This window comes from Oncorhynchus masou, chromosome 7 (genome assembly GCF_036934945.1).
Source record: "Oncorhynchus masou masou isolate Uvic2021 chromosome 7, UVic_Omas_1.1, whole genome shotgun sequence".
In the NCBI taxonomy this organism is placed as follows: Eukaryota; Metazoa; Chordata; class Actinopteri; order Salmoniformes; family Salmonidae; genus Oncorhynchus; species Oncorhynchus masou.
The window spans coordinates 5,733,294-5,758,397 of NC_088218.1; the positions used below are offsets into that span (position 1 = coordinate 5,733,294).

General features: G+C 45.0%; 2 protein-coding genes across 2 annotated transcripts in view; one reads left to right on the forward strand and one right to left on the reverse strand.

Annotated features, from left to right (window-relative positions):
* Positions 1 to 24,366, forward strand: part of LOC135542898 (dystrophin-like) — a 264,431-nt gene extending 240,065 nt beyond the window's left edge. Inside the window, 11 exon segments of the mRNA XM_064970044.1 lie at positions 642 to 767; positions 1,176 to 1,325; positions 1,731 to 1,929; positions 2,176 to 2,333; positions 3,015 to 3,132; positions 3,785 to 3,996; positions 10,238 to 10,392; positions 11,596 to 11,785; positions 16,514 to 16,686; positions 17,422 to 17,578; positions 24,147 to 24,366. Of these exon segments, the coding sequence (XP_064826116.1) occupies positions 642 to 767; positions 1,176 to 1,325; positions 1,731 to 1,929; positions 2,176 to 2,333; positions 3,015 to 3,132; positions 3,785 to 3,996; positions 10,238 to 10,392; positions 11,596 to 11,785; positions 16,514 to 16,686; positions 17,422 to 17,578; positions 24,147 to 24,290 (1,782 nt within the window). The 3' untranslated portion in view covers positions 24,291 to 24,366.
* Positions 1 to 25,104, reverse strand: part of LOC135542929 (dystrophin-like) — a gene marked incomplete at its 5' end in the record, with an annotated part of 841,859 nt that overhangs the window by 738,303 nt on the left and 78,452 nt on the right.

A 25,104-nucleotide genomic window follows, 5' to 3' on the forward strand; every position in this document is an offset into this window, starting at 1 on the left:
AGTCTGTCTCCTAGTCTAGATTACTGGCCTAGTCTGGTCTAGAACATCTCTCACTAGTCTGTCTCCTAGTCTAGATGGACACTGGCCAAAGCTACATACCCCTATGTCCCAACATCTCTCACTAGTCTGTCTCCTAGTCTAGATTACTGGCCACTGGGAACATCTCTCACTAGTCTGTCTCCTTGTCTAGATTACTGGCCAGGGAACATCTCTCACTAGTCTGTCTCCTAGTCTAGATTACTGGCCAGGGAACATCTCTCACTAGTCTGTCTCCTAGTCTAGGTTACTGGCCAGGGAACATCTCTCACTAGTCTGTCTCCTAGTCTAGATTACTGGCCAGGGAACATCTCTCACTAGTCTGTCTCCTAGTCTAGGTTACTGGCCAGGGAACATCTCTCACTAGTCTGTCTCCTAGTCTAGATTACTGGCCAGGGAACATCTCTCACTAGTCTGTCTCCTAGTCTAGGTTACTGTGGACACAGGTTGTAAAGGCCCCCAAAGCTACATACCCCTGTGTCCCACTGGCCACATCTTTGATCCGTTATTATTTCATTTATGATCTGAATTTGGAGATTGTCTATGTGTGTGTGTGTGTGTGTGTGTGCGTGCGCGTGCGTGTGTGTGCGCGCGTGCGTGTGCAGGCTCGTGTGTTGGAGCTACCAGCCAGACAGAACAGTGTGGATACCATCAACACGAGGACCGGCACCATTCCCCTCCCTGCTGACCAACAGAAGGAGATGAAGAGGACCAACACACGCTGGGTACAGGTTAGTATCCCCAACCTTTCTACAGAGGATGTTCTTTAGGTGGATGCGATCAGTTGGATGTTGGACATGAATATTAACTACTCGATGTCTGTATTTCAACTTGTGTGTAGGAGTAGTCTATTGTTTAACTTAATGTTGGGTTCATGTGTTTTGTTTTTTACTGTATGATCAAGTGTACTGTATATTCCTCCCTACCATTGGAAATGCTCTTGTAATTCAACTAAAATGGCCCCCAGCTCGGGGCCTCTCCCTCCTCCCTGTGGGAGACCTTTATACTGTGTGTGTGAGTGGACTGTATCCTGCCTCATATTAAGTTCCTGTTTTCCTTCAATATAATATTCCTGGATGTGCCTTCTTCCTCCCTACCATTGAAAACACTCGGGTCCTTCCTCTCCCTCCTCCCTATAGGTGTCTAAAGACCTGCCTGAGAAGCAGAAGCAGATTGAGAGCTTGCTGAAGGAGCTGTCTCACTTCCAAGACCGGCTAACTTACCTCTCCTCGTGGACCTCAACCACCAGGACCACCCTAGAGGAAAACCCTGACAATGTGGAACCCAAGGTAGACTATCAATCCATCCTGTCATCCATCCATCTATCAGTCAATTTGTCCATCGATCCCTCCCTCCCTCCCTCCATCCATCCATCCCTCCATCGATCCCTCCCTCCATCCCTCCATCCCTCCCTACCTCCCTCCATCCCTCCCTCCATCCATCCATCCATCCATCCATCCATGCCTACAGGGACCGAGGCCTATATCAATGAATCTCTCCTTAATTCTTTGCATCCTCTCTCCACGCCTCCTTCTCAAAACACATGGGAGAAAAAGGTCAATGGTGAGGGACCTTAGGCCTACTTTTCTTCCAGCTGGGAAAGGAGGTTAGGAGAGAAGACGGGAGGAATCTCTGAAAGACGAATTGAGATTGAGAGTAGTGTCATTGTTTTGGAATGGTTTGTGATGTTCCAGCTCGTAGATGAAGTCCAGGTCAAGAAGCCTGAGGTGGAGGGGGTGTTGGCTAAGGGCCAGGAGCTGTACAAGGACACGCCTCCCAGCCAACCAGAGAAGGAGAAGTACCACAGTCTGAGTGATGATTGGAGGGCGATTCAGGGGCAAATGATAGTACACAGAGAGAGGCTGGCTGCTCTAAGGATCCAGAAAACCACCAGTAAGGAGATGAGGGTGTGTGTGTGTGTGTGTGTGTGTGTGTGTGTGTGTGTGTGTGTGTGTGTGTGTGTGTGTGTGTGTGTGTGTGTGTGTGTGTGTGTCAAATAAAATGTTATTTGTCACATACACATGGTTAGCAGATGTTAATGGTGTGTGTGTGTGTGTGTGTGTGTGTGTGTGCGTGTGTGTGTGTGTGTGTGTGTGTGACCATATGGCTACTGATTGTATCACGCTGCCCCCCCTCCAGTTGAGACCCTCCAGGGAGACGCCCCAGCCCTGGCTCAGTTCAACAAGGCCTGGGCAGAGCTCTCTGATTGGCTATCCCTGCTGGATCAGATGGTACAGACACAGAGGGTGACCGTGGCCGACCTGGACGACATCAACCACATGATCGTCAAGACCAAGGTCAGGGGTCAACCAGTGTGTCACAGAGTGTGAGAGACTCCGTTTAGCCACTGAGACCCTGGCCTGTATTCATAAAGAGTCAGGTTAGCCTTTTAGTTTATAATGAATACTAGAGAGAGGACCAGATCCTAGTGCTGATCTGGGATCAGGTTAGCCTTTTAGATCATAATGAATACTAGAGAGAGGACCAGATCCTAGTGCTGATCTGGGATCAGGTTAGCCTTTTAGATCATAATGAATACTAGAGGACCAGATCCTAGTGCTGATCTAGGATCAGTTTGGCATTTTCGATCATAATGAATACTAGAGAGAGGACCAGATCCTAGTGCTGATCTGGGATCAGTTTGGCATTTTCGATCATAATGAATACTAGAGAGAGGACCAGATCCTAGTGCTGATCTAGGATCAGTTTGGCATTTTCGATCATAATGAATACATGATTACATGGACCGGGGGGGATCTGATCCTAGATCAGCACTCTTATTCTGAGATGCTTTGTGAACACAGGCACTGACCTGGCTCAAATACATGGCTCAAATACATGGCTCAAATACATGGCTCGAATACGTGGCTCGAATACATGGCTCGAATACATGGCTCGAATACATGGCTCAAATAGTTGTGAATACTTGACATCCAGATATCCATTGAAATGTTCTGTCTCTGTCTTGCTGTCTGTAGGGAGCACTGGGGGACATGGAGCGGCGGCGCCCCCAGCTGGAGGGTCAGCTGACTGCAGCCCAGAACCTGAAGAACAAAACCAACAACCAGGAGACACGAGCTGCTATCACCGACCGCAGTACGCCAACTACAACCAATACTTACTACACTTACTGACAGCAACCTGACCACAAACTGACCACGAACTGACCACAAACTGACCACGAACTGACCACGAACTGACCACAAACTGACCACGAACTGACCACGAACTGACCACAAACTGACCACAAACTGACCACGAACTGACCACGAACTGACCACAAACGGACCACAAACTGACCACGAACTGACCACAAACTGACCACGAACTGACCACAAACTGACCACGAACTGACCACAAACGGACCACAAACTGACCACGAACTGACCACGAACTGACCACAAACTGACCACGAACTGACCACAAACTGACCACAAACTGTTATTACTAAACACAAACTCATTAATGACTCCATTAATAACCACAAACTATCAGTATGGCCTGTTAGAGAACCTTGATTCAGCTCAGTCACTGACTGAACAAACTAACTGATGTACTAATGATCATGACTAGGGATTTTGGATGCAGGGAGATTTGTTGATCAGGTAGGTTGTAGTCGATCTCTACCTACTTCGTGTGTGTGTGTGTGTGTGTGTGTGTGTGTGTGTGTGTGTGTGTGTGTGTGTGTGTGTGTGTGTGTGTGTGTGTGTGTGTGTGTGTGTGTGTGTGTGTGTGTGTGTGTGTGTAGTTGACAGGTTGCAGACCCACTGGGAGGAGTCACAGGGGAGACTGGCTGATAGACATCAACAGCTACAGAACATGCTGCAGGACTCCTCTGATTGGTTGGACGCCAGGAAGGAGGTGGAACCTCTCATCAAACGAGCCAATGACAAGCTGGAGTCGTGGCAGGATATTTCCTACACCATGGATGCTCTGAAGAAGCAAAACACTGACCTCAAGGTTACACACACATGCACACACAAACACTCACACACAGAAACATATACGCACAGACACACAAACACACACACACATACACACTCTACCCCTCTCTCTCTCTCTCTCTCTCTCTCTACCCCCTCTCTCTCTCTCTCTCTCTACCCCTCTCTCTCCCTCTACCCCACCCCCCCCTCTCTCTCTCTCTCTCTCTCTCTCTCTCTCTACCCCTCTCTCTCTACCCCACCCCCTCCTCTCTCTCTCTCTCTCTCTCTCTCTCTCTCTCTCTACCCCACCCCCTCTCTCTCTCTCTACCCCCCCCCCCTCTCTCTCTCTCTCTCTCTACCCCCCACTCTCTCTCTACCCCTCTCTCTCTCTACCCCCCCCCCTTACTCTCTTACTCTCTTACTCTCTCTCTCTCTCTCTCTCTCTCTCTCTGTCTCTCTCTCTGTCTCTCTCTCTCTCTCTCTCTCTCAATCCAATTTGCTTTATTGGCATGACGTAACAATGTACATATTGCCAAAACTTACTTTGGACATTTACAATATGAAGATAATAAGAATCAACATTGTCAACGGGACGACAGTTACAATACAATGTAGTGGTCTGCCAACCCACAGCTCTCTGCGTCCTCCCCAACAGGACGGGTAGCCTACTCTCATCAGAGAGGTCTTTGAAACCTTGAATAAGGGTTTCAAATTTGGGGAAATGCAGCTCTGTCTCAGGTTCTGCTGTGGTGCAGTGGTTGCACAGCCTTTCCTCTACAGGGAGCCAGGTTTTCCTGTGTCTACCCTTCTCCATGGCAAGGCTGTGCTCACTGAGCCTGTACTTTGTCAAGGTTTTTCTAAGGTTTTGATCAGTAACCATGGTCAAATAGTTAGCCACGGTGTACTGTCCATTTAGGGCCAGATAGCACTGCATTGTGCTTGTGTTTCCCAATAAGCAATGTAGTTTTGTTTTGACTGTGTAATTTGTTTTATTCTGATTGGTTGGATGTTCTGGTCCTGAGGCTTCAGTGTGTTAGTAGAACAGGTTTGTGAACTCAGGACCAGCTGGATGAGGGGACTGAGGCTTCAGTGTGTTAGTAGAACAGGTTTGTGAACTCAGGACCAGCTGGATGAGGGGGAGGCTTCCAGCTGGATGAGGGGACTGAGGCTTCAGTGTGTTAGTAGAACAGGTTTGTGAACTCAGGACCAGCTGGATGAGGGGACTGAGGCTTCAGTGTGTTAGTAGAACAGGTTTGTGAACTCAGGACCAGCTGGATGAGGGGACTGAGGCTTCAGTGTGTTAGTAGAACAGGTTTGTGAACTCAGGACCAGCTGGATGAGGGGACTGAGGCTTCAGTGTGTTAGTAGAACAGGTTTGTGAACTCAGGACCAGCTGGATGAGGGGACTGAGGCTTCAGTGTGTTAGTAGAACAGATGTGTGAACTCAGGACCAGCTGGATGAGGGGACTGAGGCTTCAGTGTGTTAGTAGAACAGGTTTGTGAACTCAGGACCAGCTGGATGAGGGGACTGAGGCTTCAGTGTGTTAGTAGAACAGGTTTGTGAACTCAGGACCAGCTGGATGAGGGGACTGAGGCTTCAGTGTGTTAGTAGAACAGATGTGTGAACTCAGGACCAGCTGGATGAGGGGACTGAGGCTTCAGTGTGTTAGTAGAACAGGTTTGTGAACTCAGGACCAGCTGGATGAGGGGACTCTTTTCTTCGCTCAGCTCTTGGCATTGCAGGGTTTGGTAATGATATGAGAGGGGGTCACTGTATTTTAGATGTTTCCAAAACTCAATTGCTCTTTTTTGAGTGTTTATTATTAGTGGATATTGGTCTAATTCTGCCCTGCATGCATTGTTTGTAGTTTTCCTCTGGACGTGTAGGAGAATCTTACAGAACTCTACATGCAGGGTTTCAATGGGGTGTTTATCCCATTTGATGAAATCTTGTTTTGCAAGTGGACCCCACACCTCGCTGCCATAAAGTGCAATTGGTTCAATGACACAATCAATTAGTTTTAGCCAAATTTTAATAGGTATTTCAATTTGAATTCGCTTTTTAACGGCGTAGAATGCCCTGTGTGCTTCCTCTCTCAGTTCATTCACTGCCTCATTTCGGGTTGAGCTTATTTTTTAAACCTAAGTAATTGTGGTGTGTGCAGTACTCTATATTGTCACGACTTCCTCCGAAGTCGTCTCCTCTCCTTGTTGGGGCGGCGTTCGGCGGTCGACGTCACCGGCTTTCTAGCCGTCGCCGTTTCATGTGTCCATTTGTTTTGTCTTGTTACCTGCACACCTGGTTTTCATTCCCCAATCACTCTGCATGTATTCCTCTGTTCCCTGCACACCTGGTTTTCATTCCCCAATCACTCTGCATGTATTCCTCTGTTCCCTGCACACCTGGTTTTCATTCCCCAATCACTCTGCATGTATTCCTCTGTTCCCTGCACACCTGGTTTTCATTCCCCAATCACTCTGCATGTATTCCTCTGTTCCCTGCACACCTGGTTTTCATTCCCCAATCACTCTGCATGTATTCCTCTGTTCCCTGCACACCTGGTTTTCATTCCCCAATCACTCTGCATGTATTCCTCTGTTCCCTGCACACCTGGTTTTCATTCCCCAATCACTCTGCATGTATTCCTCTGTTCCCTGCACACCTGGTTTTCATTCCCCAATCACTCTGCATGTATTCCTCTGTTCCCTGCACACCTGGTTTTCATTCCCCAATCACTCTGCATGTATTCCTCTGTTCCCTGCACACCTGGTTTTCATTCCCCAATCACTCTGCATGTATTCCTCTGTTCACCTGTTTTCATTCCCCAACCTGCATGTATTCCTCTTTTCACCTGGTTTTTCCCCAATCACTCTGCATGTATTCCTCTGTTCCCCCACATGTATTTGTGTGATATGTTACGTGTCATGTTTGACGCGCCAGACTGGTGTTCGTATATTCCGTGTTTTGTCACGAGGTGTGTTCATTTGTTTGTACATAATTATTGTGACTGTTTGCGCGTTTTGCCCTTTTGCATATTGGCTGGAGGTTTCGACGCAGTTGCGCCCGTCTGTTGGTTTCTCCTGCCTCAATGAAGTGTGCGCCTGTTCATAACTCTCTGCTCTCCTGTACCTGACTCCGCCCCCAGTACGCACACACCTGACTCCACCCCAGTACGCACACACCTGACTCCGCCCCCAGTACGCACACACCTGACTCCGCCCCCAGTACGCACACACCTGACTACCAGTACGCACACACCTGACTCCGCCCCCAGTACGCACACACCTGACTCCGCCCCCAGTACGCACACACCTGACTCCGCCCCCAGTACGCACACACCTGACTCCGCTACCAGTACGCACACACCTGACTCCGCTACCAGTACGCACACACCTGACTCCGCCCCCAGTACGCACACACCTGTCTCCGCTACCAGTACGCACACACCTGACTCCGCCCCCAGTACGCACACACCTGACTCCGCTACCAGTACGCACACACCTGACTCCGCCCCCAGTACGCACACACCTGACTCCACTACCAGTATGCACACACCTGACATATATATTTTGTACCAATTGAGAACTTTGGTCTAATTCCCTGAGATCTGGATCTTCTCTGGAAAATCCTTATTTGAGTCTTTTTGGGGTTTACTGCCAGGGCCCAGGTCTGGTAGTACTGCTCTAGCAGGTCCAGGCTCTGCTGTAGGCCATGTGCTGTGGGGGTTTACTGCCAGGGCCCAGGTCTGGTAGTACTGCTCTAGCAGGTCCAGGCTCTGCTGTAGGCCATGTGCTGTGGGGGTTTACTGCCAGGGCCCAGGTCTGGTAGTACTGCTCTAGCAGGTCCAGGCTCTGCTGTAGGCCATGTGCTGTGGGGGTTTACTGCCAGGGCCCAGGTCTGGTAGTACTGCTCTAGCAGGTCCAGGCTCTGCTGTAGGCCATGTGCTGTGGGTGACAGCAGGCATAGGTCATCAGCGAAGAGTAGGCTTTTAACCTCTGAATTGTGGAGACTAACACCAGGGGCTGAGGATTTATCTAGAATAGTGGCCAATTCGCTGATGTAAATATTGAAGAGTGCTGCTCAGGGCCCAGGTCTGGTAGTACCCTCTCAGGTCTCAGGCTCTCTCTCTAGGCCTCTGTGCAGGGCCAGGCTCTGCTGTCACTCTCACTCTCATGTCACTGTGGGGTTTACTGCCAGGGCCCAGGTCTGGTAGACACACACACACACTCACACAGGTCCAGGCTCTGCTGTAGGCCATGTGCACACACACACACAGACACACACACACACCACAGGTCTGGTACACACAGACAGGCTCTGCTGTAGGCCATGTGCACACACACACACACACACACACACACACACACACACACACACACACACACACTTGAGCATGTGCAGTGGGAGTGGAGATGACTCCAGGAGTTTACTGCTCAGGGCCCAGGTAATATGTGTAAAGCTGTGAGGCGTCTCTCTGATAAGGACTAGATGAGGAATCCTCATCACTACGGTATAACAGGATGAGAATGTAATGAGACTAGAGTGGCAAAGCCTGGAATACTGAATATTACAACATCCAACAGGCCCTGTTCTAGCACTCTGCTCAGCAACGTTTCCAGGAATCATGTCACAGTCCCTGTGTTGCTATGACTCCCTCTAGTCTAGTTAGAGGAACAACTGATATGAATGTTCTTCCATCCTGGATCTTCATTTGTTGAGTCGGGTGTTGTTGCTAGGCTACAACTTAAACTCCAGTTAGAGGACTTCTAATCAGAGCCGTGTATTTAGAGGGTCTCTGTCTCTGCTTCCTCTGGGCCACTAGCGGGTTGTTACTGTGTATGAGGGTGATGTTCTGTATCAGAGTCATATATTTAGAGGGTCTCTGCTTCCTCTGGGCCACTAGAGGGTTGTTACTGTGTGTTAGGGTGATGTTCTGTATCAGAGTTGTATATTTAGAGGGTCTCTGTCTCTGCTTCCTCTGGGCCACTAGCGGGTTGTTACTGTGTGTTAGGGTGATGTTCTGTATCAGAGTTGTATATTTAGAGGGTCTCTGCTTCCTCTGGGCCACTAGAGGGTTGTTACTGTGTATTAGGGTGATGTTCTGTATCAGAGTTGTATATTTAGAGGGTCTCTGCTTCCTCTGGGCCACTAGAGGGTTGTTACTGTGTATGAGGGTGATGTTCTGTATCAGAGTCATATTTAGAGGGTCTCTGTCTCTGCTTCCTCTGGGCCACTAGCGGGTTGTTACTGTGTATGAGGGTGATGTTCTGTATCAGAGTTGTATATTTAGAGGGTCTCTGTCTCTGCTTCCTCTGGGCCACTAGCGGGTTGTTACTGTGTGTTAGGGTGATGTTCTGTATCAGAGTCATATATTTAGAGGGTCTCTGCTTCCTCTGGGCCACTAGAGGGTTGTTACTGTGTGTTAGGGTGATGTTCTGTATCAGAGTCATATTTAGAGGGTCTCTGCTTCCTCTGGGCCACTAGAGGGTTGTTACTGTGTATGAGGGTGATGTTCTGTATCAGAGTCATATTTAGAGGGTCTCTGTCTCTGCTTCCTCTGGGCCACTAGAGGGTTGTTACTGTGTATGAGGGTGATGTTCTGTATCAGAGTCGTATATTTAGAGGGTCTCTGTCTCTGCTTCCTCTGGGCCACTAGAGGGTTGTTACTGTGTATTAGGGTGATGTTCTGTATCAGAGTTGTATATTTAGAGGGTCTCTGCTTCCTCTGGGCCACTAGAGGGTTGTTACTGTGTATGAGGGTGATGTTCTGTATCAGAGTTGTATATTTAGAGGGTCTCTGCTTCCTCTGGGCCACTAGAGGGTTGTTACTGTGTATTAGGGTGATGTTCTGTATCAGAGTCATATATTTAGAGGGTCTCTGCTTCCTCTGGGCCACTAGAGGGTTGTTACTGTGTATGAGGGTGATGTTCTGTATCAGAGTTGTATATTTAGAGGGTCTCTGCTTCCTCTGGGCCACTAGAGGGTTGTTACTGTGTATGAGGGTGATGTTCTGTATCAGAGTTGTATATTTAGAGGGTCTCTGCTTCCTCTGGGCCACTAGAGGGTTGTTACTGTGTATGAGGGTGATGTTCTGTATCAGAGTTGTATATTTAGAGGGTCTCTGCTTCCTCTGGGCCACTAGAGGGTTGTTACTGTGTGTTAGGGTGATGTTCTGTATCAGAGTCATATATTTAGAGGGTCTCTGCTTCCTCTGGGCCACTAGAGGGTTGTTACTGTGTGTTAGGGTGAAGTGAACTGTTTTCTGTGGTCTCAACAGCTGTTTGTGAAGGAGCTGCACCAGTGGCAGGGTCAGGTGGACGTGACCAATGACCTGGCAGGGAAGCTGTTAACCCTTTACTCTACCGACCACACACACAAGGTCACACAGATGACCGACGCCACGAACGTTACCTGGGAGCACATCAACAAACGGTGAGTCAGTCTGCTATTCTGTCAGCCCGTTGGTCAACCAGTCAGTCAGTTATTTAGTCAGTTAGTCTGGTATTCTGTCAGTCAGCCTGTCAGTCAGTTTGTCAACCAGTCAGTCAGTTATTTAGTCAGTTAGTCAGTCAGTTATTCAGTTATTCAGTCAGCCTGTCAGTCAGTCAGTTAGTTAGTCAGACAGTCAGTCAACCAGTCAGTTGGTCAGTCAGTTATTTAGTCAGTCAGTCTGGTATTCTGTCAGTCAGTTAGTAAACCAGTCAGTCAATTAGACAGTCAGTCAGTTAGTCTGTCGGTCAGTCAGTCAGTTAATTAACCAGTCAGTCATTCAGTTAATCAGTCAGTCAGTCAGTTAATCAGTCAGTCAGTCAGTTAATCAGTCAGTCAGTTAGTCAACCAGTCAGTCAGTCATTCAGTTAATCAGTCAGTCAGTTAGTCAACCAGTCAGTCAGTCATTCAGTTAATCAGTCAGTCATTCAGTTAATCAGTCAGTCAGTTAGTCAACCAGTCAGTCAGTCAGTTAGTCAACCAGTCAGTCTGTCAGTCAGTTAGTCAACCAGTCAGTCTGTCAGTCAGTTAGTCAGTCAGTCAGTTAGTCAACCAGTCAGTCTCAGTCAGTTAGTCAGTCAGTCAGTCAGTCAGTCAGTTAGTCGACCCAGTTAGTCAACCAGTCAGTCAGTTAGTCAACCAGTCAGTCAGTTAGTCAACCAGTCAGGCAGTCAGTCAGTTAGTCAGTCAGTTAGTCAACCAGTCATTCAGTTAATCAGTCAGTCAGTCAGTCAGTTAGTCAGTCAGTTAGTCAACCAGTCAGTCAGTCATTCAGTTAATCAGTCAGTCAGTCAGTCAGTTAGTCAGTCAGTTAGTCAACCAGTCAGTCAGTCATTCAGTTAATCAGTCAGTCAGTCAGTCAGTTAGTCAGTCAGTTAGTCTGCATCAGTCCCACATGCTCCTGAAAGCACTTCATCATGCTGTCTCTCAGTACACCTGAACACACACACACAATGCACAGTACACCTGAATGCACGCACACACATTGACCCTCACTGTTAGTTCTACTAAATTTCCTGTGACAGGCCACATCGTAACACTGATGTATGACCCCAGTTTGCTCTCTGAACTTGTGACCTGTGTGTGTGTGTGTGTGTAGCGTGCCAACAACAGTTTCTGTATATGTGTTCCTATTTGTGGATGTAGTGTCGGGGACCGTGAGGCGGCTCTGTCAGCTGCTCTGAGGCTGTTGCAGCAGTTCTACCTGGACCTGAAGGAGTTCCTCAACTGGCTGACGGAGGCAGAGACCACCTGTAACGTCCTGCTGGACGCCTCACACAAGGAGAGGCTGCTGGAAGACCCTGAGGCTGTACGACACCTGCTGGGGCAGTTCCAGGTACTCACACTCAGTTCATACTGTAGAGTCAGTCTCCCGCTGGGGCAGTTCCAGGTACTCACACTCAGTTCATACTGTAGAGTCAGTCTCCCGCTGGGGCAGTTCCAGGTACTCACACTCAGTTCATACTGTAGAGTCAGTCTCCTCTTGGGGCAGTTCCAGGTACTCACACTCAGTTCATACTGTAGAGTCAGTCTCCTCTTGGGGCAGTTCCAGGTACTCACACTCAGTTCATACTGTAGAGTCAGTCTCCTGCTGGGGCAGTTCCAGGTACTCACACTCAGTTCATACTGTAGAGTCAGTCTCCCGCTGGGGCAGTTCCAGGTACTCACACTCAGTTCATACTGTAGAGTCAGTCTCACTCAGGGCAGTTCCAGGTACTCACACTCAGTTCATACTGTAGAGTCAGTCTCCCGCTGGGGCAGTTCCAGGTACTCACACTCAGTTCATACTGTAGAGTCAGTCTCCTGCTGGGGCAGTTCCAGGTACTCACACTCAGTTCATACTGTAGAGTCAGTCTCCCGCTGGGGCAGTTCCAGGTACTCACACTCAGTTCATACTGTAGAGTCAGTCTCCCGCTGGGGCAGTTCCAGGTACTCACTCACTCAGTTCATACTGTAGAGTCTGTAGAGTCAGTCTCCTGCTGGGGCAGTTCCAGGTACTCACACTCAGTTCATACTGTAGAGTCAGTCTCCGCTGGGGCAGTTCCAGGTACTCACACTCAGTTCATACTGTAGAGTCAGTCTCCCGCTGGGGCAGTTCCAGGTACTCACACTCAGTTCATACTGTAGAGTCAGTCTCCCGCTGGGGCAGTTCCAGGTACTCACACTCAGTTCATACAATAGAGTCAGTCTCCTCTTGGGGCAGTTCCAGGTACTCACACTCAGTTCATACTGTAGAGTCAGTCTCCCGCTGGGGCAGTTCAAGGTACTCACACCTAGTTCATATGGTAGAGTCAGTCTCCTGCTGGGGCAGTTCCAGGTACTTACACTCAGTTCATACGGTAGAGTCAGTCTCCTGCTGGGGCAGTTCCAGGTACTCACACTCAGTTCATACTGTAGAGTCAGTCTCCTCTTGGGGCAGTTCCAGGTACTCACACTCAGTTCATACTGGTAGAGTCAGTCTCCTGCTGGGGCAGTTCCAGGTACTCACACTCAGTTCATACTGTAGAGTCAGTCTCCCGCTGGGGCAGTTCCAGGTACTCACACTCAGTTCATACTGTAGAGTCAGTCTCCTGCTGGGGCAGTTCCAGGTACTCACACTCAGTTCATACTGTAGAGTCAGTCTCCTGCTGGGGCAGTTCCAGGTACTCACACTCAGTTCATACTGTAGAGTCAGTCTCCTGCTGGGGCAGTTCCAGGTACTCACACTCAGTTCATACTGTAGAGTCAGTCTCCCGCTGGGGCAGTTCCAGGTACTCACACTCAGTTCATACTGTAGAGTCAGTCTCCGGCTGGGGCAGTTCCAGGTACTCACACTCAGTTCATACTGTAGAGTCAGTCTCCTCTTGGGGCAGTTCCAGGTACTCACACTCAGTTCATACTGTAGAGTCAGTCTCCTCTTGGGGCAGTTCCAGGTACTCACACTCAGTTCATACTGTAGAGTCAGTCTCCTGCTGGGGCAGTTCCAGGTACTCACACTCAGTTCATACTGTAGCGTCAGTCTCCAGCTGGGGCAGTTCCAGGTACTCACACTCAGTTCATACTGTAGAGTCAGTCTCCCGCTGGGGCAGTTCCAGGTACTCACACTCAGTTCATACTGTAGAGTCAGTCTCCCGCTGGGGCAGTTCCAGGTACTCACACTCAGTTCATACTGTAGAGTCAGTCTCCCGCTGGGGCAGTTCCAGGTACTCACACTCAGTTCATACTGTAGAGTCAGTCTCCTGCTGGGGCAGTTCCAGGTACTCACACTCAGTTCATACTGTAGAGTCAGTCTCCTGCTGGGGCAGCTCCAGGTACTCACATATAAACTATTGATACTGTAGAGTCAATTCAGAGTCAATTCAGATTTGGTTCATAGAGTCAACTCATAGAATCAACTAATAGTGTCAGTTCAGAATCAGTTCATAGACTTAGTTAAGAGTAATTTCATAGACTCAATTCAACAAAGTCAAATTGTTGAGTCATCTTTCAGTTGAGTCAGCTCAGCTCGAGTGACATCAGTGTGAAGTGTCTCAGGGTGGGGGAGGTGTCAGTACAGGATGTGCAGGGTTTGTGATGTGTTCGAGAAAGCAGCCAGCAGTCTGACCCAGTCTCTTGTCCTCGGTACCTTCCCCTGACTGCCGTGTGTACCCCTCAATACCCCGGCTGGTAAGACAGGAATGTTGGGCCTGGCTGGGGGGGCGAGACAAGGTCCAGACTCCAAGGAGCGGACAAAGACAGGAACCCCCCCCCCAACTCACACTGTATTGTGGGTTGTGAAGAGAAGGGTCTGTTCTGAGTTTGGAAAGGGAACATTTCTGACCCTCTGTGCAGCAGTAGTCGCCCACTTTCTCCACTCTCTCCCCCAGTGAACAACAGTCGCTGTGTGTCGGACATCAACCAGCCTTCTGTACCTCATTCTATTGGGTCTCTCCCTCTTCCTCACACACATGCACACGAGCAGACACTCACACACACACACACACACACACTTACACAGGCATAGGGCTCATTGTAGCTCACGGAGAAACACAGAAAGCATCTCCACTTGATTGAGTTTGGCGACAGCAGACATCTTCTCTTAGTTGTGTGAAGCGTTGCCTTAAGTGGATAATATGCTGCGCAGGAAAACCTACCAAGTTCAGGTTAGAGATTACAACTTACTGGTCACGGGGAAGGGTTTCTGTCCAGTACTGAACGTGTCTGTGTTTTCTTCTGTCTTGCACTGCTCGTCTGTCTCGCAGTTGGAGAAAGACAGTCTCTTCAGACGCAGTGATCACTTGAATGAACCACGGTCAGAAATGGTCCATTTAATACAGTAGGCTTTGTTGTTGCTGACCACTGAGTGGACAAAACATTAAGAACACCTGCTCTTTCCGTGACATAGACTGACCAGGTGAAAACTATGATCCCTTATTGATATCACTTGTTAGATCCACTTCAATCAGTGAAGATGAAGAGGAGGAGACGGGTTAAAGGAGGATGTTTAAGTCTTGAGACAATTGAAACATGGATTGTGTATGCGTGTCATTTAGAGAGTGAATGGGCAAGACCAAATATTTAAGTGACCTTGAATGGGGTATGGTAGTAGGTGCCAGTCACACCGGTTCGAGTGTGTCAAGAACTGCAACGCTGCTGGGTTTTTCACACTCAACAGTTTCCCACGTGTATCAAGAGCCTGGACTCGAACCCAGAATCTCTAGTGGCACAGCGAGCACTGCGATGCAGTGCCTTAGACCACTGCACCACTCGAGAGGCCCAAATCAAGGCTGTTCTTAATGTTTTGTACACTCAGTGTATATTTACAGTCAATTACATTTCAATTCAAATAACTTAATGTTTTCCTGTGAGGAAACGTGTTGTGTGGTTTTGGTACGTGCATTAAGTCAATGAGGCACATGGGGTTGCTAAGGAGATTCTATGAATGGTTGTTATGTAGTCTTCTATTCTGTGACGTCATTCTGCCCTCTCCGAGATCAAACCTCACAGCCACATGACTCTGAGACCTGCAGCATCTGATGATGACAGTCAGGGGAAAGGAATGGACTAATTAGGATCATTAGAGAACATTAGATTGAGAGTACAAAAAAGGTTCCAAAAAGGGTTCTTCAGATGTCCCCATAGGAGAACCCTTTTTGGTTCCAGGTAGAACCATTTTGGTTCCATGTAGAAAAGGGTTGTACCTGGAACCAAAAGGGTTCTTCAAAGGGTTATCCTATGGGGACAAAAAGAACCCTTTTAGGTTCTAGATTGCACCTTGTTTTCTAAGAGTGTATGGTGAGGTGGGAGGCTTTGGTTGGACATTCCCCATCATAATATGTACAGTATGTACCCAACTGTGGAGAAGTATACTACCCAGCTAGTGGAGAAGGTAATAGCTGGAAAACCTGGCTCTTTCACCTGCAGGACATTAATGACAATAATGAGAAAGACTAATGGATTCATTAGGATTCTAGAATATTAGGCTGAGAGAGTGGCTGCTCTGTTTGGACATATCCATCATTATTATAATATGTAGTCATCTAATGGTTTCTTCTATAGGAGGACATATATCATTATTATATAATATAGTCATCTAATGGTTCCTATAGGAGGACATATATCATTATTATAATATGTAGTCATCTAATGGTTCCTTCTATAGGAGGACATATATCATTATTATAATATATAGTCATCTAATGGTTCCTATAGGAGGACATATATCATTATTATAATATATAGTCATCTAATGGTTTCTTCTATAGGAGGACACATATCATTATTATATAATATGTAGTCATCTAATGGCTCCTATAGGAGGACATATATCATTATTATAATATATAGATATGAATCTAATGGTTCTTTAATAGGACTGATAATACATTAACTGTTGGTCAAAATGCATCGATATCATTCAGAGAGGCATATGTCACAGAACATTATAATGATTTAGATACCCACTAATGATTGGACGTGTGTGTGTGTGTGTGTGTGTGTGTGTGTGTGTGTGTGTGTGTGTGTGTGTGTGTGTGTGTGTGTGTGTGTGTGTGTGTGTGTGTGTGTGTGTGTGTGCATGTGTGTGTGTGTGTGTGTGTGTGTGTAGGACCTTCAGGGGGAGATCGATGGCCACACAGAACTGTACCACTCTCTGGATGAGAACGGTCAGCGTATCGTGACGTCTCTGACCGGCTCAGACGATGCCGTACTCCTACAGAGCCGCCTGGACAACATGGGCCAGCGCTGGGACGAGCTGCGCAGCAAAACCATGAGTATGAGGTAGACACCAGGCCAGACCCCTTTCTCATGCCTGCCTCCAGGTGTTCATTCATGGTGACAAAAGGGTGCAGATTTTCGCTCCATCCCTGTTGTTACACACCTGATTCAGATAATCAAGGTCCGGGATGAGCATCTAATTACTACAATCAGGTGTGTTAGACTGAGTAGGGTTGGAGCAAACGCCTGCGGGACCTTTCTTCCTCAGGAGGAAGGGGTGAGCATCCCTGGTCAACAGTCCAGTTTAGACAGTAATATCTATGATCCAGTCTAGTTTAGATAGGAATATATTTGATCCAGTCTAGTTTAGATAGGAATATATTTGATCCAGTCTAGTTTAGATAGGAATATATTTGATCCAGTCTTGTTTTGATAGGAATATATTTGATCCAGTATAGTTTAGATAGGAATATATTTGATCCAGTCTTGTTTAAATAGGAATATATTTGATCCAGTCTTGTTTAGATAGGAATATATTTGATCCAGTCTAGTTTAGATAGGAATATATTTGATCCAGTCTAGTTTAGATAGGAATATATTTGATCCAGTCTTGTTTAAATAGGAATATATTTGATCCAGTCTTGTTTTGATAGGAATATATTTGATCCAGTATAGTTTAGATAGGAATATATTTGATCCAGTCTAGGTTAGATAAGAATCTCTACGGTCCAGTCCAGTTGAGATAGGAATATCTATGATCCGGTCTTATATCTATGCTTCTATATGTGTATGTTGTAGATCTCACCTGGAAGGGGAAATGGCTCCATGGAAGAGGATACACATGACCCTTCAAGAGCTGATAGCCTGGCTGCAGATGAAGACTGACCTGCTGGAGCAGGAACCACCAGTAGGGGGCGACGTCCCTGCTGTGCAACAACAGCTGGACACACACAGGGTGAGAGCGGAATACTGGCTGGCTGGGTGGTTAGCTGGTTGGTTGGGTGGGTGGCTGGTTGGTTGGTTGGGCGATTCACTAGTTGGTTGGTTCATATATACATTGATACATCAGAAATCATAAGCAGATGTAATGGTTTATATCTGTTGATATCTGTTTATAACTGGTTTATATCTGTTTATATATGTTTATAACTGGTTTATAACTGGTTTATATCTGTTTATATATGTTTATAACTGGTTTATAACTGGTTTATATATGTTTATATCTGGTTTATATCTGTTTATATCTGGTTTATATTTGTTTATATCTGGTTTATATCTGGTTTATATCTGGATTATATCTGGTTTATATCTGTTTATATCTGGTTTATATCTGTTTATAACTGTTTTATATATGTTTATATCTGGTTTATATCTGTTTATATCTGGTTTATATCTGGTTTATATCTGTTTATATATGTTTATAACTGGTTATATCTGGTTTATATATGTTTATAACCGGTTTATATCTGGTTTATATCTGGTTTATATCTGGTTTATATATGTTTATAACTGGTTTATATCTGTTTATATCTGGTTTATAACTGGTTTATATCTGTTTATATCTGGTTTATAACTGGTTATATCTGGTTTATATATGTTTATAACCGGTTTATATCTGGTTTATATCTGGTTTATATCTGTTTATATCTGGTTTATATATGTTTATAACTGGTTTATATCTGGTTTATATCTGTTTATATCTGGTTTATAACTGGTTTATATCTGTTTATATATGTTTATAACTGGTTTATATCTGGTTTATATCTGGTTTATATCTGGTTTATATCTGTTTATATCTGGTTTATATCTGGTTTATATCTGTTCATATCCGGTTTATATCTGGTTTATAACCAGTTTATATCTGGTTTATATCTGGTTTGTAACCGGTTTATATCTGGTTTATATCTGTTTATAACTGGTTTATAACCAGTTTATATCTGGTTTATATCTGGTTTATACCCGTTTTATAACCGGTTTATATCTGTTTATATCTGGTTTATATCTGGTTTATAACCGGTTTATATCTGGTTTATAACTGGTTTATAACTGGTTTATATCTGTTTATATCTGGTTTATATCTGGTTTATAACCGGTTTATATCTGTTTATATCTGGTTTTATAACCTGGTTTATATCTGTTTATAACTGGTTTATAACTGGTTTATATCTGTTTATATCTGTTTATATCTGGTTTATAACTGGTTTATATCTGGTTTATATCTGTTTATATCTGTATATAACCCGTTTATATCTGGTTTATAACCGGTTTATATCTGTTTATATCTGGTTTATATCTGGTTTATAACCGGTTTATATCTGGTTTATAACTGGTTTATAACTGGTTTATATCTGTTTATATCTGTTTATAACTGGTTTATATCTGGTTTATATCTGTTTATATCTGTATATAACCCGTTTATATCTGGTTTATAACTGGTTTATATCTGGTTTATATCTGTTTATATCTGTATATAACCCGTTTATATCTGGTTTATAACCGGTTTATATCTGTTTATATCTGTTATATATATCTGGTTTATAACTGGTTTATAACTGTTTATATCTGTATATAACCCGTTTATATCTGGTTTATAACCGGTTTATATCTGGTTTATATCTGTTTATATCTGGTTTATAACTGGTTTATATCTGTTTATATCTGTATATAACCCGTTTATATCTGGTTTATAACTGGTTTATATCTGTTTATATCTGGTTTATAACTGGTTTATATCTGTTTATATCTGTATATAACCCGTTTATATCTGGTTTATAACAGTTTACTGCAAGTTCACTGCATTATGGAGATGTTAGCAATAACAATATTGGAATGTTTTTGTAATGTATAATCATACTCCTAATGAGGACATCATGCATCATTAAGAACTGATGACAGTACTCTGCAACATCATTAAGAACTGATGACAGTACCCTGCAGCATCATTAAGAACTGATGACAGTACTCTGCAGCATCATTAAGAACTGATGACAGTACTCTGCAACATCATTAAGAACTGATGACAGTATTCTGCAACATCGTTAAGAACCGATGACAGTACTCTGCAACATCATTAAGAACCGATGACAGTACCCTGCAACATCATTAAGAACTGATGACAGTATTCTGCAACATCATTAAGAACTGGTACCTGCAACATCATTAAGAACTGATGACAGTTCTATCATTAAGAACTGATGACAGTATAACATCATTTTATATCATTAAGAACTGATGACAGTACTCTGCAGCATCATTAAGAACCGATGACAGTACTCTGCAACATCATTAAGAACTGATGACAGTACTCTGCAGCATCATTAAGAACTGATGACAGTACTCTGCAGCATCATTAAGAACCGATGACCGTACTCTGCAGCATCATTAAGAACTGATGACAGTACTCTGCATCATTAAGAACTGATGACAGTACTCTGCAGCATCATTAAGAACTGATGACAGTATGCATCATTAGAACTGATGACATTACCCTGCAGCATCATTAAGAACTGATGACAGTACTCTGCAGCATCATTAAGAACTGATGACAGTACTCTGCAACATCATTAAGAACTGATGACAGTACTCTGCAGCATCATTAAGAACTGATGACAGTACCCTGCAACATCATTATGAACTGATGACAGTACCCTGCAGCATCATTAAGAACTGATGACAGTACTCTGCAACATCATTATGAACTGATGACAGTACTCTGCAACATCACTAAGAACTGATGACCCAGACACATACTGTAACATGGACTCAGACACATACTGTAACATGGACTCAGACACATACTGTAACATGGACTCAGACACACACTGTAACATGGACTCAGACACACACTGTAACATGGACTCAGACACACACTGTAACATGGACTCAGACACACAACATACTGTAACATGGACTCAGACACACACTGTAACTGGACTCAGACACACACTGTAACATGGACTCAGACACATACTGTAATTCAGAACACACACATACTGTAACATGGACTCAGACACATACTGTAACATGGACTCAGACACACACACATACTGTAACATGGACTCAGACACACACTGTAACATGGACTCAGTGTAACATGGACTCAGACATAACATGGACTCAGACACATACTGTAACATGGACTCAGACACACACACATACTGTAACATGGACTCAGACACATACTGTAACATGGACTCAGACACACACACATACTGTAACATGGACTCAGACACACACTGTAACATGGACTCAGACACACACTGTAACATGGACTCAGACATACTGTATCATGGACTAACACATACTGTAACATGGACTCAGACACAACATACTCTGACACATCTGTAACATGGAAGACATACTGTAACATGGACTCAGACACATACTGTAACATGGACTCAGACACATACTGTAACATGGATCAGACACACACACATTACATGGACTCAGAACACACACACTGTAACATGGACTCAGACACTGTAACATACTCAGACAACACTGTAACATTCAGACACATACTGTAACATGGACTCAGACACATACTGTAACATGGACTCAGACACACACTGTAACATGGACTCAGACACACACTGTAACATGGACTCAGACACACACACACACTGTAACATGGACTCAGACACACACACACACTGTAACATGGACTCAGACACATACTGTAACATGGACTCAGACACATCTGTAACATGGACTCAGAACTGATGTAACATGGACTCAGACACATACTGTAACATGGATCATTAAGTAACATGGACTCTGATGTAACATGGACTCAGAACATATGTAACATGGACTCAGAACACACTGTAACATGGACTCAGACACACTGTAACATGGACTCAGACACATACTGTAACATGGATCAGACACACACTGTAACATGGACTCAGACACAACATACTGTAACATGGACTCAACACATACTGTAACATGGACTGACACACTGTAACATGGACTCAGACACACACACACTGTAACATGGACTCAGACACACACACACACTGTAACATGGACTCAGACACATACTGTAACATGGACTCAGACACATACACATACTGTAACATGGACTCAGACACACACACACACTGTAACATGGACTCAGACACATACTGTAACATGGACTCAGACACATACTGTAACATGGACTCAGACACATACTGTAACATGGACTCAGACACATACTGTAACATGGACTCAGACACATACTGTAACATGGACTCAGACACATACTGTAACATGGACTCAGACACATACTGTAACATGGACTCAGACACATACTGTAACATGGACTCAGACACACACACACACTGTAACATGGACTCAGACACATACTGTAACATGGACTCAGACACATACTGTAACACACTCAGACACATACTGTAACATGGACTCAGACACATACTGTAACATGGACTCAGACACATACTGTAACATGGACTCAGACACATACTGTAACATGGACTCAGACACACACACACACTGTAACATGGACTCAGACACATACTGTAACATGGACTCAGACACACACACACACTGTAACATGGACTCAGACACATACTGTAACATGGACTCAGACACATACTGTAACATGGACTCAGACACATACTGTAACATGGACTCAGACACATACTGTAACATGGACTCAGACACATACTGTAACATGGACTCAGACACACACACACACTGTAACATGGACTCAGACACACACACACACACACACACTGTAACATGGACTCAGACACATACTGTAACATGGACTCAGACACACACTGTAACATGGACTCAGACACACACACACACTGTAACATGGACTCAGACACACACACACACACTGTAACATGGACTCAGACACATACTGTAACATGGACTCAGACACACACACACACTGTAACATGGACTCAGACACATACTGTAACATGGACTCAGACACATACACATACTGTAACATGGACTCAGACACACACACACACTGTAACATGGACTCAGACACATACTGTAACATGGACTCAGACACATACTGTAACATGGACTCAGACACATACTGTAACATGGACTCAGACACACACTGTAACATGGACTCAGACACACACTGTAACATGGACTCAGACACATACTGTAACATGGACTCAGACACATACTGTAACATGGACTCAGACACATACTGTAACATGGACTCAGACACATACTGTAACATGGACTCAGACACACACACACACACTGTAACATGGACTCAGACACATACTGTAACATGGACTCAGACACACACACACACTGTAACATGGACTCAGACACATACTGTAACATGGACTCAGACACATACACATACTGTAACATGGACTCAGACACACACACACACACTGTAACATGGACTCACTGTAACATGGACTCAGACACACACACATACTGTAACATGGACTCAACTGTAACACTGTAACATGGACTCAGACTGTCATGGACAGACACATACTGTAACACACACACACTGTAACATGGACTTGTAACATGGACTCAGACACAGACTCAGACACACACTGTAACATGGACTCAGACACATACTGTAACATGGACTCAGACACATACTGTAACATGGACTCAGACACATACTGTAACATGGACTCAGACACATACTGTAACATGGACTCAGACACACTGTAACATGGACACATACTGTAACATGGACTCAGACTCAGACACATACTGTAACATGGACTCAGACACACACTGTAACATGGACTCAGACACATACTGTAACATGGACTCAGACACACACACACACTGTAACATGGACTCAGACACATACTGTAACATGACTACTGTAACATGGACTCAGACACATACATGGACTCAGACACACACTGTAACATGGACTCAGACACACACTGTAACATGGACTCAGCCACACACACATACTGTAACATGGACTCAGACACATACTGTAACATGGACTCAGACACATACTGTAACATGGACTCAGACACACACACACACTGTAACATGGACTCAGACACACACTGTAACATGGACTCAGACACATACACATACTGTAACATGGACTCAGACACACACTGTAACATGGACTCAGACACATACTGTAACATGGACTCAGACACACACTGTAACATGGACACTGTAACATGGACTCAGACACACACACACACTGTAACATGGACTCAGACACACACTGTAACATGGACTCAGACACACACTGTAACATGGACTCAGACACACACTGTAACATGGACTCAGACACACACTGGACTCAGACACACACTGTAACATGGACTCAGACACATACTGTAACATGGACTCAGACACACACTGCATGTTACTTTTACTCGTCATTTCCTGTGTATGTATTTCTCGTCACTATTTCAACTTTGTATCTTCATCTCTGCGTTGTTGGAAAAGGACCCGTAAGTAAGACTTCTCACTGTGAGTCTACTGTTCTTTACCAAACATGTGATCGATGACGTTTGATTTGATTCTGTGTGTGTGTGTTACAGAGCTTCAGGAGAGATCTGAGGGCCAAGGGCCCGGTGGTTAACGGGGCCCTGGACCAGGTTCAGATCTTCCTGTCTGAGCTGCCTGCTGAGAGGGAGCCTCAGCCTGTCCAGAGAGGTGAGTGGGACACACTGTTAGCCCGCTGAACTAAAGCCTAGGTATTAATTCATGGACTTAACACGAGTCTAAAGAAAGGTTACTCATCACACACTGATAAACACCAACAGATACACTCATCCTGCTCACGGACACCAACACTCATTTTTACCTCCTTATAATACACATGTGTATGAACATTACTGCTCATGTAACTGACAAGATACAAAGCAGAGAGCACCTGTTTCCCCCTGTCTAATTCTCCCTACTTTTGCATATTTTTGATATTGAATGTTATCAGATCTTCAACCAAAGTCTAATATTAGATAAAGGGAACCTGAGTGAACAAATAACACAACGATTAATTCATTTCTTTCATAAACAATTTTATGCAACACCTAATGCCCCCTTGTGTGAAAAGGTAATTGCCCCTTTACACTCAATAACTGGTTGTGCCACCTTTAGCTGCCCTGACAACCAAACACTTCCTGTAGTTGTTGATCAGTCTCACATGGCTGTGGGGACGCTCTGCTGCCTCAGGTCCTGGACTACTTGCCTTTGTAGAAGGGACCGTGAATTCTGCTCTGTATCAGAGAATTCTACAGGAGAAGGTCAGGCCATCCGTCTGTGAGCTGAAGCTGAAGCACAGCTGGGTCATGCAGAAAGACAATGATCCAAAACACACAATCAAGTCTACATGAAAATGACTAAAAAACAACAAATTTTAAATTTTTGGAAAGGCCTAGTACAGTAGTACAGACCTAATCCCAATTGAGATGTTGTGGCAGGACTTGAAATGAGCTGTTCACGCTTGTAAAACCCACACATGTAGCTGAGTTACAGCAGTTCCGCATGCAAGAGTGG